Genomic DNA, 18,884 nt, shown 5'->3' with positions numbered 1-18,884 from the left:
ACCACCAGACGATTAAATTAGGTGAATTTTAAACGGACGCTCCCGCTGGTTCCCCCCCACGCGGTGCCCAGGCCCGGGAAGGGGTACGGGTTTTACCACAGCGGCACCTCCCGAATCCCAGTGCCACTGTCACCGTCGGGGGACACACGGCAGGGACCTGCCCTTTGTCCGGATCGCACCCCCCGTCCCGCGGCTGCTGCCTCAGTTTCCCTCCCGCGGGACGGGCGGAGGGAGGCGGCCGGGGCGCGTTCCGCCCGCGGTGTCAGCACGGCGGGCGGGGGGGGGGATCCGCACCCCCGTCCCGACCCCGCTCCCCATCCCCGTCCCCTCACATCGCCCCCCCCGCCGCGCCGCCCCCTCGCCCCCCGCTCCCCCCCCACCCGGGCCCGGCCAATCGCGGCGCCGCGCACGTGACGAGCGCTCCCCGCGATGACCTCATCCCTCGGTTGTGGGATGACGTCAAATTCAAGATGGATGGAATCACGGCGGCGGCGGCGGCAGCGCGGGCCGAGCCCTGAGAGGAGGCGCCCCGGAGGGGGGCGAGCGGGGAGGGGAGGCGGACAGGGTGAGTAGCGGCCCCGCGTGTCGCGCCCGTCCCGGGGGGCTGCCCGCGCGGCGCGGGTCTCCCCGGCGCACAAATCCGTCTTTTCCTGACGTAACTCTGAGGTGGTTTTTTTTTTTTTTCCTCTAACCTCCTTCCCCCCCCCCTCCTTCCTCCTCCTCCGCCGAGCGGGGATGCGGCTCCCGCGCGCATGCGCCGGTTACGAAACTCTTCCCCCCTCCTTCGCCCGGGGCTCGGCGCAGGCGCTCGGAGCGGGCGGGCGGTGCCCCCGCGGCCGCCGCCACATCGCATGGGCCGGGAGGGAGGGAGGGAGGGGAGGAGAAAGGGTAGAGGCGGATCGGGAGCGGGGAGAGGGCTGAGCAGGGACTCGCGGTCTCGGCGCTCCCTCAGCGGGGGCGCCTCGGGAGCGCGTTACCCGCCGGCACGGGCGGGAGGGCTCAGCCGCCTGAGGGGAGTGAGGGGCGGTTGTGTGAGGGATATCGGGGACCTGTGGTGTGTGTGTGAGGAACAGCAGGGACCGGTGGTTGTGAGAGGCACCAGGTGATGTGAGGGACACCAGCGATGTGTGGGGTCGGTGGTGTCTGTGAGGAACACCGGGGACCGGCGGTGTGTGGGGTCGGTGGTGTCTGTGAAGGACACCAGGGACCGGCGGTGTATGAGGTCGGTGGTGTCTGTGAGGAACACCGGGGACCCGTGGTGCTGTCAGGGACACCAGGGGCCGGCGGTGTGAGGGATATCAGGGAGCTGTGGTGTGTGTGAGGGACACCAGGTGGTGTGAGGGACAGCAGGGACCGCCGATGGACACCAGGGAGCGGTGGCGTGAAGAAGCGGCCGCCTGAGGGGTGCAAGTGACCGCCTGTCCGAGGAGTGTGAGGGGTTCTGAGGGACTGAAGGTCCCGCTGCTTCCCCCTCCGACCCGGCTCCGATCCGAACTCTGAAACATGGGGAGAGGCTGTGCCTCGGTGACGTGGCTGCTCCCCGGCGTGTCTGGAAGGGAGAGCACATTTCATCCTCCCCCAGCGAGGTGCCTGCGGGGTGTATGTACAGGCAGGTACTAAACCTCGTTAATAGGTATAAGTGTCTGCAGGGAGGGGACAGGAGATGGACCAGGCTCTGCTCGGGGGTGCCCATCAATGGGACAAGACGCAACGGGCAGGAACTGATGCACAAAATTTCCACCTAAACATGAGGAAGAAGTTCACTAGAACAGAGACCAGAGAAGCTGTGGAGTCCCCCTCAGTGGAGATATTCCAGAACTGTCTGGACACAATCCTGTGCTGTGTGTTCTGGGATGTCCCTGCTTCAGCAGGGAAGTTGGACCAGATTACCCTCTGTGGTCCCTTCCAACCTGACCCATCCTGTGATTTTGTAGACAAAGGGTAGCTTTGCTAGTCTGAGCGCTGTTGGGCTGGTTTATTCATCAGGATGAAGTACATTTCATAGCCAGGTGGAGGAACCCTTAGTGCTGTGCTTTTGCAGAAAGCCATGGAAGATGTTTTACGTGGTCACAGCTGTCAGAAAGAACTTTACTGTAATCCTCCCTAAAGTCCATGCTGACATTATATCCAGATTGGATGCAGCTCATGCAAAGGAACGGCACAGGAACGTAATTTAAAGGAGTTATTAGGAGACAGGAAATATTGTGGAATGTCATCATGTGCTGAGTAAGCTCATCTTAATAATTAAATAGCACTTGCTTTAATAGCTCAAGTTTTTTTGCACTTGGACTCACAGTGAAAATATGGGTGGGCTGTACATATAAGAAGAGACTGTGATGAATTACACAATCTCATGACTTTTTGTGAATACACTGAAGATCTTTCGGTTAAATTGTAATTAATCTTTTTATCCTCAGATAAATTAATATGAAAATAGATTTTTTTTGAGTGTATTTCTGTACAGGAATATTAAATCAGGGGTAGTAAATATGTACTTTTGATATTAAATCACGAGTAGTAAATCCGTACTACAGGTAAATCTAGTACCACTTTATGTGTGTGTTGCCTGAACACAGACAGTTGTTGTGTTCTCTTGTGACTTTGCTCACACTGACTGCTCTGACTAAAATTTTCCACCAGCGTTATGCTGATCTTCTTGAGGGGAAGTTTTGAGCGAATTTAAGCAACAGTTTTTATAAACCTTGTTTGCAAAAAAACCCCCCAAATTATGTGGCCATCCTTTGGGTGAAAGGGGATCCGACATCCCTTTCTCTCAGAATTGTGTTTCACCCACATGCTCTACACTTGTAAATCTCATAAGAACACTTTGTTCACCCGTGGAAAGTCCACCCACCCTGACTGGATTGTGAACGTTTAAAGAACTGTCATTTACGTGTTCTCAGTAGGGACTTGGCAGGGAGTTGTCGCAAATTACAAACCTCTGAAGTTTTCAGCTGCAACAGTGTGTGCCAGGCCAGGATTTCTCAGGGATTCCTCCAGCTGGGAGCTCCCCTGGCTCTGCTGGAGCCAAGATAACCCCTGGGGATTGGAGTTGAAAGTGAGTGTCTTGTGCCCTCAGTGCTGCTCTTGGCTGATTTCAGCATTTCCCTGTGATCCAGAACAGGATTAAAGTCATAATGAGTTGAGTGGGGTTTTTTAATGCTTAAAGTAACTTATCCTCTAGCACATATTATCCCTCTTATTTAATATAAAAAGAGGCACTAGCTTTTGAGAAGTTCTTGAAGTCCTCTTTGTGCTGTACATTTAGCAATAAATGTGAACATTTGTGCCTCCTGTTCCTGCTGTGTAGGTTCCAAGTGCCAGGGTGATGCTGTGCCAGCTGACTCGGATTCAACATCTCACACAGAGAACCCTCTGCATCACCAGAAGCTGGGTATTACTAAGAAATTAGGTTTTATGAGCTCATGGGTTGGGGTTTTTTTTGTGTGTGATGCTAGAGAACACTTGTACACAGAGAATTAATTAGTTGGTGCTGACCACGCTTTCCTTAGAATTAGTAATGGGCAGGCCAACCTTTGGGTTTAACAGGACAACTTCACATAAAGCCTTGAGCTTTCTCACTGTACTGAAGTTGTTTTGGTTTGAACTGCAGGAGCTGTGAAACAGTTGCTGTTAAAAAAAAAAAAAAAAAGTAATTTCCCATTATAGCTTTCAGGGTTTTGAAGTTTATTTTATCTGCCCGACAGTGATAATAAACAAGTGTAGACTCACCCGGGAGAGGAAGGAGGAGCTGGGGAGAGGAAATTGGGCTGTAACCGGCACATGGTTTGTCCTGCGCTGGGAGGGGCCACGCTCTGAGTCACACGCTGCAGTTGCAACTGTTTGCAGCTGTCGTTAAACTTCTGAGCAAGTGAGCTCTTTTGTAATGGGGTCTGTTGCATTTAATCAACTGAGATCCCCAGAAGGGAAGAAAAGTCTTCAGAAGCAGCAAAATCCTTCGTTGCAAGTGGAAACACTGCTTTAAAAACGATGTTCTGTGCAGAGGGGGTTTCATTCCCAAAATAGTTATAATTTAGTATTGTTTGTACTGTAATATTTCCTTTTTATTTCCTTTAATGATAATATTAAAGACAGCAGTTCTCTTATGTTTTCTTTCATTCAGCAGTGAAATAAATTAAAAAAATCATCTGTTGTCTTTGCTTATTGGCTGCTTTATGTATTATGTTGTTCCGGAACAGTTCAGGCATATTTTATGGACAAGAAAAGAATGTGTTGAGCAATTCTTTGACCTCCCTAAGCTCGTTCTACCAACAGCACCACCACCATTTTGCAGCCCACCAAAAACCAGGAAAGTTTCAAAATCACCTAGTCCTGATTGTTGAGGGGGTTTTTCCCTCTTGCATTCAGTGAAACACCACGTCTTGTGCAAATTCTTTCCATGCAGTCTGTGATGAAAAGGCCTGAAAAATCCTTGGGGCAAATAATTTCAAAAAAAACTGCTGCAAAACTTGTCCTTTCATGGCAATTTGTTTACAATTAAATTGCATTCTTTGGGAACTGATGAAATATTTTCCCCTTTTTTGTCCTGGAGCATTAATCTCCTTATCCCTGGTTTATCCTACCTCAGCACTGAACAGTGTGAGCGATCTTTAGGTTGCAGTTCATTCTCAGCAATGATGACCTTGTAAATCTCATGTAAAACTCAAATAAAATTGCTGCTGTCTTTCCCCTTTTCCAGTTTCCTGTAGTGTCTTCCCAGTATCTTGCCCATAGTTGGTGATGGCAGAATGACATTTTCTTTGGATCCCTTCAGTGGGAGGAAGGTACCTGCATTCCCTGAACCAGAACTTTCTCACTTGGCAATTTTTTAGGCTCCGTTTTTGTATCAGTTGTGCATTTTTCAGATTAAATGTATGACCTCTCCCCCTTCAAATCTTTTTCTTTTTTAAAGAAACCTTTGTGTAAACACAATTCTGTTGATAGAAAAGTACCTTATATGGGTATAATTGGCTTCTCTTCCTATCTAAAATACGCCTGTAAAAAGCCACATTATAGTTATAGAAATATGCCCACAATTAGGGGGTCATCAGTTTGACTATACCAGCAAAATTAAAAGCAGTCTGTAGACAAGATTTATTCTGAATTAGGCCAGTTAAACAAAGAAAAAGTGTAAAGGAATAGCAAAGGAATGATTGTAATGAATATTATTCCATTTGATATCTCAGCATTACCAACAAAATAATAAAGTCTACCTGTAGAAAGAGTACAAGCATACACGTTTGCTGTGCATCTCCCCTTCTTCAAATTCTTGATTTCATGCATCTCTTACCAAAAAAAGTCATATGAAATATTTCTGGAGATGATGTTTCTGTAGGTTTTTAAATTATATGGCCATCAAGCCTTTTGGTCTTGTCCCACCAGAAAGGTTAACATCACAAAGCTCAAGGGAATGGAAGCAGAAGAACTCCTTAGTGAAAAGTATTTTTAAACTTTTCGATAGTTTGATTTAGTTCACAGCAGTTTGGAGGGTGAGTTACACACCTTTTGGTTGAGACACTGAGACCAGGACAAGTATTTTGTCAAATTGTGATTTAATCTTCATTGAGTGTTTCGGGAAGAAGCAGGAGAGCTCACAGCCAGTGCATATTCCTGCCCTCTCACAGCCCTTGGCTGTGCAATCCCACGGTTTACTGCTCTGACACGAGCCAGTCCTTCCTTAGGGGTGGAGGAGACACCAGCTGCTCCTTGCAGGAGCAATCCCTGGTTAGACTGGACTGAGAGTGAGATGAAAGTGCCCCCTTAGTGCTGCGGGTTTGTAAACAAGAATGAGAAGGACAAGAGGAGCTTTGTGACATTACTCTGACATGTTGCACTTTGCTGCAAGTCAGGAGGAGCTGTTTTAAGTGTCAGATGGGGAAACGAAGGGTGTGATCTGAATATGAAAAGTAGCCTCTAATTTCTAAGAGAATTTTTAGGCTGTGTCAGAGTAACTGCTTGTTATTTGTCCATTGCGTAGGACAAAATAGAGAGACTGCACAATATTCAAACTGAGAGTAGTTTTAAATTAGATATTAGAAATATGGGAGAGTGTGTTGCAAAGGCTGTTGATGGGAGAAGAGACGTTTTATAAACTGTTGTCAAACTCCGGTAATAAAACCCTGCATAGAATCCTTGAGTAGAAGCTTAAGCGCGGTGTGTGTTTGTTTTTCATCTGGACTTGTGATGAGTAATCAGATGTTTTTCCTTCCTTGTGTCTGAAACAGCACCTGAATTACCAGAGCCATCAGATCCTCTGCAAAGCACTCACAACAGAGTGCAACATTCCCGCATTTACCTGGGGATGCCCCGGGAACTCACTGAGTCTTATAATCCATGTTTCTTTGCTTGTTTGCCCCCGCCACATTTCCCGTGTGTTTTCCCTGAGGAAACCCCTGTTCAGTCTCCCTTGGTTCCTGTCTCCTCTGCGTGTGTTTCCTCCTCCGTCCTTGTATTCCCTGCTTCCAGCTGCTGTTTCTCACAGCCCTGGCGCCTCCTTGCTGCAAAATCGCGTCTCATTAAGGGCTTCAGAGCATCGTCTTTCCCAGTTCCACCCCCAACACGCTGTTAATGGAGCTTTAGCTGACAGCTGTGTCCTTGTAATGGATGTCAGGAGGCAACATCAACATCTTCTCTTAGTTGCTCGTGTGTAGCTGTTACACTGAGATCGATCACACAGATATCTTGCCCGTAAAGTTTCAGTGCTGGTGACTTCGTTGTTTCTAAAGATGAAATCTCAGGTGGGTGAAGCTGGTGGAACAACTTCCTGACAAAGAATGAGCAGTTTCGTGGCTTCTCTTGCTGCAACTCTGATGCTCATCTGACCTCTCAGTGAGGTATCAAGCTCCTGTCCTAGAAAATAGTCAACAGATATAAAAAGCTGGATTGATTTTGTTGGTTGGTTTGTTTCCTACTTCATTTTTAGGGATCTGAATCAACTCACTGGGAGGTGAAATGAGCAGCCGAGCTGGTGAAAGGAAGAGAAGGGTACCACAGAGCTGGGAGGAGGAGGTGTGACAGTAAGGGACAGAGGAAAGGAAGGGGAACTACCACCTCAAAGACAGGTGGATGTTGAAGACCAAAAAACTGTTGGGCCAAAGATTGAACCTTTCCGCTCTTTCCTTGAGTAGAGCTTTCCTGAGTAGAGATTTCCTTTTTTTTTTTTTTCCTGGAAGCAATTTTGAAATAGTAGAGATGTCTTTTTCTATCCTTGTTCAAAATATAAAATAAAAGCAATCTTGTACCAAATACAGTACTTAGGTTTCTGAAATTTAGTTTGCTGACATCAGTAGAGGGCTGTTGATGGAGGGAATTAGGGGACTGGAGCCTCTCTGACCAGGAAAGGCTGAGGGAACTGGGGCTGTTCAGCCTCCAGAGCAGACACTGAGAGGGGACCTCCCCCAGGTCTGTAGGGTCTGCAGGGAGGGGGCAGAGGATGGACCAGGCTCTGCTCGGGGGGGCCCAGCAATGGCACAGGAGGAACGGGCAGGAACTGATGCCCAGGAAGTTCCACCTGGACATGAGGAAGAACTTCTTTGCTGGGCAGTGACCCAGAACTGAACAGGTTGTCCAGAGAAGGTGGGAGATATTCCAGACCCATCTGGACACAATCCTATGCTCTGGGATGACCCTGTTGGAGCAGAGAGGTTGGACCAGATGACCCACTGTGGTCCCTTCCAACCTGACCCATCCTGTGATTCTGTGAAGACTTAACACCAAAATCTCTTCTTGGCCTCCTGAAGGAAGGCTTCAGGTGCTCCTGCTGCACTTGCCCTTCCTGGGTTTGTAGTCTTACTGTCACTGTTCCTCCTGAGGACCAGCAGCTGCTCTGCCATGTGGCACACAGACAGTGGGAGATTTCCTGATACACTCCTGCTGTTTCCTTGATGTCACCCAAACGTCATGGAAGAAAATAAAAAGAGCTTTGTTTCCAGTCAGTAGTGAAGGCAGCTGGAAAGAATGGTTGGAGAGAATAGAAGCAGATTATTTGGGGGAAAGAACTTAGGTAGCTAATGGCAAAGTAATCTTTAGCTGAGAAGTAAGAGTCCTCAAACACCTGAACCAGATCTAGTATTACAGGAGACTCCAGAGGTCTGGATCTACACTCTGTGCCAGACACAGCTTTTGTGTGGGGCTAAACAGACAAACACTGGCTTTGGGGACACTGTTGGGAGAAGTTCTTGTCTTCCTGTGGCTGCTCCAATTGCTGCCTCTTCAGTTATGCCAATGCAGTCGTTGTGGTTTAATATCCAAATTGACCAGCATTTGAAAATTAATAATTCTGGGGTTTTATTTAGTGTCTGATCCGCTGTGTCACACAGGCCTGCAGGTATTTATACTGGCACAGCTGGAGGAGGAGTGACCTGCAGTGTGCAGGCAAGATGAACAAGAGAGAGCAGGAGTAACTTGGATCAACTTTGTTACTGAAAAGTGTTCATGTAGTGAAATTTTAACACATTGTACATTTGCTCAGGTAATCTTTGGATTTTTTTTTCCACATCTAAGCGTTTCAGGCTTTTAGATGGTCTGTGTAAATGTCTTAAAATAGTTCTGCAAAACAGTTCTAGTTTTGCTTCTTGGTATCTTGGTATAGTTTCTTTTATTTCTGCCTGTTGTGTCTAAAGGCTGTTAAGGTGAAAGTCAAGCACTTGAATTAGGAAATACCAGGATTAAAGCTGCTTTTGCAGGATTACTTTGTTCCCCTGCCATTTGTGTACGTTGCAGCCTTGGTTACTGTTAAAGTGACACAGTTACATTGCACCAAACCCTCCCTCACTGCACGCAAGAGGCTGTGCCACGAGCATGAAAGGGAGGGATGATTGTCTCTTGTCATGTTATATGTAGTGAATCGAAGGTGTTCTAGGAATAAAAAAGGAGGATGGGGAAAGAAGGATGGGTGACTGTTGGGCTCTGCTTTAGATGTGTAGATTTTCCACCAGTCTCTGCTGGTTACACTGAGTTACTGTGCTAGGATGTACAAAGGGACACATAGCAATTACATGGTGTTTATTCTGCCAGTCTTTGCCAGGCCTGGGCAAAGCAGATTACAGTGAAATATTTGAAAACATTTCAAAATATGTGACTGACACACTGTATTTTCACTCTGTCCTGGAAGGTGGGGGTTATGCAGCAACGTGTATTGGGTGTCTCTACACCACTGTTCTAGTTCAAGCTCCCTGAGCACACCGTTGATCTGCTACCTCCATAAACCCTCTGCAAGTTGCATCCCAGATGAATCACTTGGATTTGCAAACTCACCTTCTTCCAGATGAAGCTAAAGGAAAAGATGCCTTCCTGGAACACTTGTTCCAGTAACACTCCAGGTGTTAATGGGTGCTCAGACCCTGAAACTGGATTAGGGCTGCTCAGAGCCCACCACTTTAAATTGCAGTGTAACCCACAAGGGAGAGGGGTAGTGAACCATCCCTCATCCCCCTTAGTATTTTTAAGCAAAACACAGAAAGCAAACCAAGCCAGATTGGTTTCTCAAATTAAGAGTGACTGCACTGCTTTTTTTAGATGGAGGTGTGGGGGGATTATGCATTATAACTATAACTGTCTGAGGTGAATTAAGGATAAATTAGTGTTTGTGAAATGACACTGCAAGGCACTGAAACACTCGATACAGACTGATTTGGTGAGGAAACAGCATTCTGCTTTTCCTATTGCCATGGCACTGTGAAGTCATTTGGGAGTTTCAGATGCAGAAGTGGCAGCTCAGTGCCCAGAGATGCAGCACCCTTTCTGTCATTTCTCAATAATACCAATTTAGGCTTTGATCACTTACTTGTATCCATTTGTTGTAAGTTTTACCACCCTCATTTATTAATCACAGGGTTACAGCCTCTTAGTACTGTTTTTTTATTTTTATAAACTTTACAGTGTTGCTTGTAAGCTGATGGACACTGAAACCTTTTCATTGTCTATGTATTTATATGTATAAATCATAAACTAAAGAGTAATTTCTCAAATCAGCTGTAGAAAGAAGAGAATTGCTTTTAACAGACACATCATTGACGTGTTTTATACCACCATGAAGGAAGGCAGTGTAAAGAATGTCCACAAAAAACAAAAAAACAAAAAGCAAAATTGGATATTGCTGATTTGTCTCTGTGTGTCACTGTGCACAGATGTATAAATTACAATTCCTGCCCCAGAAGTTCTTGATTTACACTAACTTAAAACGTGATTCTCTTTTTTTGTTAAGCTCTAATCAGGAGCAGTATATTGAGTTATTGAGACATCCTGCAGTATGGAGTAGGTTGTGTTTTGAAGCACATGGAACATGGAGATTTCTTCACTGCAGCCTAATTTGTGCTCGTTGTACTCCTAGATGCATCCCAGGCTAACTGTTCCTCAATATATGGAATGTGGGCATAAAGTGCTCTCCTGCTAATGAATAAAATGGGGACTTCAGTTCTCTGGTTGCTTTTCAGCTACAGCAAAGCAATGCAGAGATAGAGCAAAGCAATGCAGGGATACCTCAGTGAAAATTGTGACATTTCTCAGATCCTGCCAGTACAATCTTAGGTGACACATATTTGATTGCTGGAAGTATATAATTAACAGCACTTACTAAGCATAAACAAACGTGATAAATTTAGATTACAGACAATAATCCTGCTTCCTTCTCCCTTCCCAGTATTAATGCCCTTTCCATCATCCTATTAAAAGTGACAGCAAAACCCCCTTAATTTGTTTGGTCAGCAGGAGACTGTCAGGGTTGCTTAAGCTCAGAAAGGTGAGTTGGTATAACTAAGTTTAGACATCTGATCCGAAAGTTTATCAATGCAGCTGTCAAGACAGATCTTCACAAAGCTAAAGCAGAGATAGAGAGTGAAATGATGGAACTGTTCCTCCCTGTGTATTGCAGGAAAAGAACACAGCCCACTCATCATATTTGTGGTGTGATATTTCTGGTTTAAGATCAGCCATTAACAGGGTAATCAAAAGTGGTCAGATGAGCTGGTTCTTCCCATGCTTGTGCATCTGTTGGAACTGACAGTGTTGTTTTCATTCCCCTACCTTTCCTCCAAACAAAACCGTTTCCTTAATCACTGTTTGTTGGTGGTTTGGCCAGTTTACTGTAGTACAGGGGGGATTAGGTGTGTTTGCTTTACCTCTTACCCTTCACACAAGGCAACCTACAACTTTTGTTGTTGTTGTTGTTCTTTTTCAGAGGCATCAGAATCATGGAGGGGCTCTTGCACTACATAAACCCAGCACATGCAATTTCCCTTCTGAGCACCCTGAACGAGGAGCGTCTCAAGGGGCAGCTGTGTGACGTTGTGCTCATAGTGGGAGACCAGAAATTTCGAGCCCATAAGAACGTCCTGGCTGCCAGCAGCGAATACTTCCAGACTCTGTTCACAAACAAGGAGAACGAGTCTCAGTCGGTGTTTCAACTCGACTTTTGTGAGCCGGATGCTTTTGATAACGTGTTGAACTACATTTATTCTTCATCCTTGTTCATTGAGAAAGGCAGTCTCGCAGCTGTGCAAGAGCTGGGCTACAGTCTTGGGATATCCTTTCTCACAAACATCGTTTCCAAGAGTCCTCAAGCTCCTTTTCCTGCTTGCCCTATCAAGAAAATACTGTATCAAGATGAAGATGAAAGTAGTTCCCAGAAGAGAAGTGTCATCGTCTGTCAGAACAGAATTGAAGCACAAGCGAAGAGCATAAATCAAACACAGCATGATTTAAGCCATACTCCTAAACCTTCGCCCTCTGTGGCGGTCAAAACTAGCAGCAGACCACAAATAACAAAACCAACTGAAACCCTTCACAACGTATCATTGACTGAAAGGAGGTGGCTGAAAGAAAGTCCTTTGGGCTATACGAAGGTTCATGAAACTTCTGGAACTGTGGAGGATCAGGGCAGGGGTGGTTTGGTGAAAAGGAACACGGTGCTGCCTCAGATGCCTTTAGCAGAGAAGGAAATTGCAGACAACGAGCCAGGAAGCAGTGGTCAGCTTTTGAGAGGAAAGGCTGTGGAGATGTCACTGAAGAGACCACGACCACCAGTCTTGTCTCTGCATGGGGCATCGGAATCCACGTTTTTGTTGCGAGAGGCAGGAAAAGGAAACGGTCAAGGCGAAGACAGGAATTTGCTGTACTACTCAAAGTTAGGGCTGGTAATCCCATCTAGTGGGTCTGGCCCAGAAAACCAAAGTATTGACAGAAGTGGGCCCCTTGTAAAAAGTCTTCTGCGGAGGTCACTGTCCATGGACAGCCAGGTTCCTATTTACTCACCTTCCGTTGACCTAAAACCTGCACAGGTATCGTCCTCCTCCTCACCGGGAACTAACGATTCCCAGAAAACATTTAACGTCGTGTCCCAGAAGTCATCCTTGAAAGAGTCATCGGAGAAGTCAGTCCTGGATGAGAAACCACAGGTAATACACCCACATCGCCTTAGGTCTTTCAGTGCCTCTCAGTCCACTGACAGGGAGGTGGCTTCCCCTCTCTCGGAGGTGCGGATAAAAACTGAACCGAGCAGTCCACTCTCAGATCCCGCTGAAATTATAAGAATTACGGTGGGTGATGGTTCAGCCTCGACAAATAAAGACTTTGCTTTTAAAACCGAGGATGATCACAAGGAACCGAGCAGAATTCCGGCAAAAAGGAGGTTTCAGGACGATAGAATGCTGCCGTTCAAGAAGCTGAAGGCGGATGAGCAGGGTTCTCCTGGCTCAGAAGAGAACTTTGAGGAAGGCTCAAGCCCTCCGCACCTCGATGCTGATTTTCCTGATTCTGATGTCAGTAAGGATGAGTACAGCGAGATGGAAGAAGCAAGACCAAATAAAAAATTTAAATGCAAACACTGCCTTAAAATCTTCAGATCAACAGCAGGTCTTCATCGTCACGTTAACATGTATCATAATCCAGAGAAGCCCTACGCTTGTGACATATGCCACAAGAGGTTTCACACCAACTTCAAAGTGTGGACGCACTGCCAGACCCAGCATGGAATCGTGAAGAACCCCTCACCGGCCTCCAGTTCTCACGCCCTCTTGGATGAAAAATTCCAGAGAAAACTGATTGATATAGTGAGGGAGAGGGAAATCAAAAAAGCTCTGATCGTGAAACTGAGACGTGGCAAGCAGAGCTTTCAGGGCCAGTCCGCTTCACAGGCACAGCAGGTCATCAAGAGGAATTTAAGGTCGAGAACCAAAGGAGCCTATATTTGTACCTACTGTGGGAAAGCTTATCGCTTCCTCTCTCAGTTCAAACAGCACATAAAAATGCACCCAGGGGAGAAACCCATTGGAGGGAACAAGGCTCCTAAGCAGAAGGATCACATTCATATCGAAAGCCCAGTGGAGAACAAGGAGGTTTATCAGTGCCGGCTCTGCAATGCCAAGCTCTCCTCACTCATCGAACAGGGAAATCACGAGCGACTCTGTAGGAACGCCACTGTCTGTCCTTACTGCAGCCTTAGGTTTTCTTCTCCAGAGCTGAAGCACGAGCACGAAAGCAAGTGTGAGTACAAGAAGCTGACTTGCCTCGAGTGTATGCGTACCTTCAAATCATCCTTCAGCATCTGGCGCCATCAGGTTGAGGTTCACAATCAAAACACGATGGCTCCGTCAGAGAACTTTTCCTTACCTCTCATGGATCACAACGGGGAAATAACCAGTTCGTCCAGGTTGCCCCCGCAGTCAGAGTCCAATAAAATGAACAACTTTGTTGCTGCAAAGGAGGATGGTGTGTTCAGTGACTCGTCAGAACAAATCAACTTCGATTCTGAAGACTCCTCATGCCTACCTGAGGACTTAAGTGTCTCCAAACAGTTTAAAATCCAGATCAAAGAAGAGCCTGCGGATGACATCGAGGATGAGGTCACCGAAACGAGCAGGGAACCCAAGGAAGTGGTCTCCAAGAAGGATGCCAACTTGTGGCCCTGTGAGAAGTGTGGGAAGATTTTCACCTTGCGCAAGCAGCTGGAGCGTCACCAGGAGCTCCTGTGCTCCGTGAAGCCCTTTATTTGCCACGTGTGTAACAAGGCCTTCCGAACGAATTTCCGGCTGTGGAGCCACTTCCAGTCTCACATGTCGCAGGCTGCAGAGGAAGCCACGAACAAGGAGCCTGAGATATGCCCACCAGCTAACTCCCCGTCCCCGCCGCCCTTACCCCCGCCCCCGCCGCTGCCCAAAATCCAGCCTTTGGAGCCCGATAGCCCCACGGGCTTGCCGGAGAGCTCCAGTACTACTGAGAAGTTGTTCGTGCCCCAGGAGTCAGACACGCTGTTCTACCACGCCCCGCCGCTCTCAGCAATCACATTTAAAAGACAATACATGTGCAAACTCTGTCACAGGACTTTCAAGACGGCTTTTAGTCTCTGGAGCCACGAACAGACACACAATTAAGCTTTAACAGAAACCTTACAAAGCTGTGTTCAGGGTCTCGCATGTCTGCCACACAGACTAGAAATTTTAAGAGGATCAAAACAATGATGAAAAACGTGGAATTTGTGATGCTGCTTGGATTTGAAGATTAGGGGAAGCTAACTTGGTTATTAGGTAGAAAGCAGAGTAATTTAAAATCCTGTGGTCTGGGATCTGATAGTAACAGTATAAATTTTATTTCATTTAACACTGAAATGCGATTGCATCTGGATTGTATGCATGGATCTTCATCCTGTGATGTTGGTGTGTGCGTGTGTATTATATATAAAGTTATATATTAAATGAAAGAGCAACAACGATTTGGATTCTAACTGTGAGCTTATAGTAGTGAAATACTGTAACCAACTTCATTAATTTGTTTTCAAAAAGGAAGCCAACACACGAGCTCCATATAAATGGTTGCCATGCACTGGCAGTTAGGGAGGAGGCGGATGGAGTGTCTTGCTGTATTGACTTAGGTCTTAGAAACCTTTAGCAATAACAAATAAACCTCAACTTTGAGTAGTCCTGATGTTATTGGATACGAATGTTTGCTATTTTAAGGGAACACGGAATTGTTTTGTTGTTGTATGGAACTTGTGCAAATTAAAATAGAATCTAAAGTCAGCAATATTATTACTAAGATTTTATATAAGGAGTAGCAGCAAGTCTGCTCTCAGCCATTTAATTTTAAGTTTCTAAGGAAAATCAAGAGTGGGGGTACTTTGCTTTATATAATGTCCCAAAGACTAATTTCCTATGGATACTTGGGTAGCTGAAGTCATTGTATAACAGCCATCATAATGCAAATGGTACTGTTTGTAACATGAACTGGGGTTGAATGGACGTCAGACAAGTTTCATAGCTTTGTTTCCACTATTTGTACAACTGTTTGTAATTCTGACTACAAAGGAATGTATAACTATTAAATCAACAGGAGAGAGCTCATCGAGGGACAGAAGATGAGCTGTGTTTCTAAACACAGTCATAAGCTTGGCCATGAGTACAAAGATACGTTTTAACAGAACCTAAAAATGTAAATATTTATATAGACACCTGTATAAATGAAGAAAGTATGTATTTGAAATTTGTATTAAGCGTTGCATATCCAGCTCAAAGCAGAGGAGAAAATCACACTACAATCACAGCGTTTTATGGATACAATGCATAGAGTAGTTCTTTCTGCAGCTTTTCTATCATATGTGATACTGTGTTTCAATTTTCCAATTTGCTGAAAATTGTGGTAATAATGGAACCACTTCCATGCGGTTCCGTTATTTTGCCTCAAATCACAACTGGAGCATTTAGTGTAAGTAGGATCATACATATTTACCAGGAGCTATAGTAAGGGTCCAAATTTTTCTGTAAGTAAAGGAGATACTTTCCCAGAGGCATGAGGTGAACTAGCAGTGAGAAATTCTTCTGCTGGAATTTAAACTCGGTGGAGTGGGTGATGGATTAGAGCGAAGGTAAATGACGCAAACAGCGTTTCTGATCCTGACCAACCTTCCCCCTGCAGGGCTGGGAGAGGGGGGATGTCATTCCACACTGCTGAGTCAGAGCCCAGTCTGTGTCTGCTGAAACCAGCACGGAGTTTGGTCACCAGTTTCAGGGGGAGCCGGAGTGAGGCTTTAGTTCTGTGTGTAACCATGTCTGTGACTGTTCTTTCAGTATCCCAGACTCAAAAGTTGGAAGAATTGCAAGCCGACACTTAAGATTTATCAAAATTAAGCACAAATGTAATTCCTAAGAATCTGAGGATGAGCATCCTTAATCAGGCACACACCAGAGTAGATTTTTCTCAGTGAAAGCCCAAGTGTGCCACCATTTTTTTCCAACAGATTTTTAATTATTTTTCCTGTAATTTAAGTTTAAAAGAATTAGCTCAGGACGGACCCCTGACTTTTTTTTTCCAGCTACCAAAAAATTTGCAATGTTAGTTTCAAGCCTCTTCTGCTTCATTTTTGACCAAAATCTAAAATTGTTACTGAACACTTCTATTAGTAACATATTGTCCTTTTTTTGGCCTCTTCCAGGCAAACTGTAGCTGAATATGATTAGGCTAATTTGCTTGAATATCAGTTAAACTCTTTAAGTGGCATTGCAGTTAAAGAAGGTACTTGCTTAATAGTGACGTTTCCATTACTGACTTTTTTTTATTCCACCCAATAAGACTAAATTTCTTTCCTACCAGAAACAATTTCAAACTAAAATGGTAATTGCACTTAACCTGGCTTAAAAAAAAAAAATCAGAAAAACATCAAGCCCCACTAAGTATCCTTCAAATGTATTTAAGAAATCGGTGCATATAAAATATGAACATGTTTTTGTAAAACGGTTCCTGAGTTTTCCTCAGTTATTCCCCTACACAACAGTCTCAAAGCATAGATGTAAAATTCTTTCTAAAGGAAGGTGGCAGCGAGCTCAGCTGGGTCAGAGCCATCTCACTTCCAGCTGGGATTCTGCTCTGTGATAGGATGAGAAATTTTACACACTTTAAATCAAAATCTTGTGCAACATTTTCGCAGAAACCTTGACCTTCTTCCTCGTGTACTAAAAAATCCATCAAATATTTTTGGTCTAAATAGCCTCCTCAGTTTTTCTTCAGTGTTTGGGGGGTTTTTTGTTTGGTTGTTTGGGGGTTTTTTTTAATTTTGTTTTCAACTTCAAGCGTGTTCTGTGTGTTTGGGTTTTTTTTTTTAAATTTGGTTCCTGTTGTTTAGTAAAGGAATTCAGGATCTCTAAAATTTAAATATGAGATGTTTATATAGCAGTTCTGGTTTTCTATTAGCTTTTATACAGTATCTTAAAAAGCCCTTGATAGAAGTGTTTATTTTGGAGGATACGGAATAAATATGCTTCCACTTATATAACTTTAATATATGTTTTAAAAGTTAAATTATGGAGAAAAAAAATGTTAGTTGCTTGTTTATAAATAAAGGTCTTTTGAAGAGTGTCTAGTTTGGCCACAGCCAAAATAAAAGGCAAATTTATTGATACAAAAGCCTGTCTTGAGCATATTTTGTTTAATTTTATAGCTGTCTACTAAAGTGACACAAAGTTAGAGGTCTTGTTAAATATAAAAAGTGTTTTGCTTTTTTTCTTAAAACTTGTGACAGGAATGTGCAGATGTTTTAATATATAGATTAGAATCTATAATTCTCCTCTTTTTTTGCTATTTTTATAATCTGTCAGGTAAATCTCAGTGAACTTTCCTGCTTCAGTGGAAGTAGAGGGGAAACTTGTGTTGCATTTAAGAGGAGCAGGGTTGAGCCATGAAATGTATTTTGGTTTGGGACTTTTTTTTCCTTTCAGGCACCGTGTTGGCAAAGCCTCTGAGCCTATGCTTAAGTCCATTAAGATCAGTCTTAATTTATTTTTTTTAAAGTGTTTAAGTTCTTTGCTGAATTGGGACCATGATCAACCTTGAAAATGAGCAATGGCAGCAAAATACGTACAGAGTTTGTTTTTTAAAGTCCTGGAACCAAAAGTCGATATTAATTTTCCTCTCCATAAAACCTGCATATAGAATTGGGTGTAGCTTTACAAAAACAAAGGATGTGAACCAGGAATGATACTGTCTTTAGTTTTGGGTGTTTTTTTTTTTTTGGTAAGGGGGAGAGAAACACCCTGTGACAGGTAATTAAGGAGACAGTTGGTGAAGTGGTCGACTGCAGGGTTTGTCTGGGGTGTTTCAGAACTGAGATATTTCCTTATCTCTGACCCCAAACAGCTGTAAGAGGCTTTTCCTGCATTTCCTGTTTAGGCAGGAACATCCAGGAGATCTTTTTTTTGCCTGATGTTGTTTGTTTTCCCCCCAAGCAGGACACCTGGGTTTGCTCTGAAGCTCTACATGGACTCTTGTTTCTGTTCCAAGCTTCCAGTGTTAAAACTGGCTCCTCCCATGGGATAAGGACAGACTATGCCTAATTTCTTGGCTCTTCACAGTGAGGGTGCAAATATCTGGCATGAGCCTGTAATCTGGCATGTGCCTATACTGTTCAATGAAATTGTTTACATTTTCTTACCAGAACATTTAATTAAAAATCAAAACGAACTTAGGGGTTTGGGGTTTATTGGGGATTTATTTTTGTTTTGTTTTTTTTTTTTGTTTTGTTTTGTTTTGGTTTTTGGTTTTATTTTTTAAGTGTTGGTGTTAATGAATCAGTGTTAAAAATCTTTTTCTGTTGTTGCTGAGCACAGCCTGATGGTATTTTTAATGGCATTGATTCTTGTTTATTTAAAATGACTTGTGAAAAACTGTACTGTAACTGCTCTACAGAAAGGGACACTGTCAAGAGAAAGGTTGGGTACTTACCTGTATTAGAAATACTTGACATTAATAAAATTGAAGAATTGAGTCATAACACTTGAGCTGCTTTTGAGCATGAAAATGCCCACTCCAGGAATCCTCAGTTGTTGCAGGGATGTCTGGAAAATGTATCTGAATTCTGTGGGTTGAGCTGATTTTTCATGTTGCTTTTTCTCTCACTGTGCCAG

General features: G+C 44.5%; 1 protein-coding gene across 4 annotated transcripts; it reads left to right on the top strand.

Annotated features, from left to right (window-relative positions):
* Positions 1-420: 420 nt before the first annotated feature.
* On the top strand, positions 421-18,258 carry ZBTB21 (zinc finger and BTB domain containing 21). Of its 4 annotated transcripts, none has more exons than XM_032678167.1 (3): positions 421-565; positions 8,319-8,373; positions 11,177-18,258. In XM_032678167.1, the coding sequence occupies exon 3, from the start codon at positions 11,190-11,192 to the stop codon at positions 14,364-14,366; it is 3,177 nt and encodes a 1,058-aa protein (XP_032534058.1). In that variant the 5' UTR covers positions 421-565; positions 8,319-8,373; positions 11,177-11,189; the 3' UTR covers positions 14,367-18,258. The 4 variants fall into 4 exon arrangements, with proteins under 4 accessions (XP_032534058.1, XP_032534057.1, XP_032534056.1 ...); XM_032678165.1 differs by lacking the exons at positions 421-565; positions 8,319-8,373 and adding exons at positions 909-1,177; positions 1,223-1,613; XM_032678166.1 differs by lacking the exon at positions 8,319-8,373.
* The last annotated feature ends 626 nt before the right edge of the window (positions 18,259-18,884 follow it).

This window comes from Chiroxiphia lanceolata, chromosome 2 (genome assembly GCF_009829145.1).
Source record: "Chiroxiphia lanceolata isolate bChiLan1 chromosome 2, bChiLan1.pri, whole genome shotgun sequence".
NCBI classification, from domain to species: Eukaryota; Metazoa; Chordata; class Aves; order Passeriformes; family Pipridae; genus Chiroxiphia; species Chiroxiphia lanceolata.
This window is presented reverse-complemented; position numbering and strand designations above follow the sequence as displayed.

Excerpts from the sequence above, each read along its gene's own strand:
- ZBTB21 (XM_032678165.1), top strand. The coding sequence starts at position 1,504 with ATGGGGAGAGGCTGTGCCTCGGTGACGTGGCTGCTCCCCGGCGTGTCT. Across the intron at positions 1,614-11,176 it reads CGGGGTGTATGTACAGGCAG|AGGCATCAGAATCATGGAGG; the intron begins GTACTAAACCTC and ends GTTCTTTTTCAG.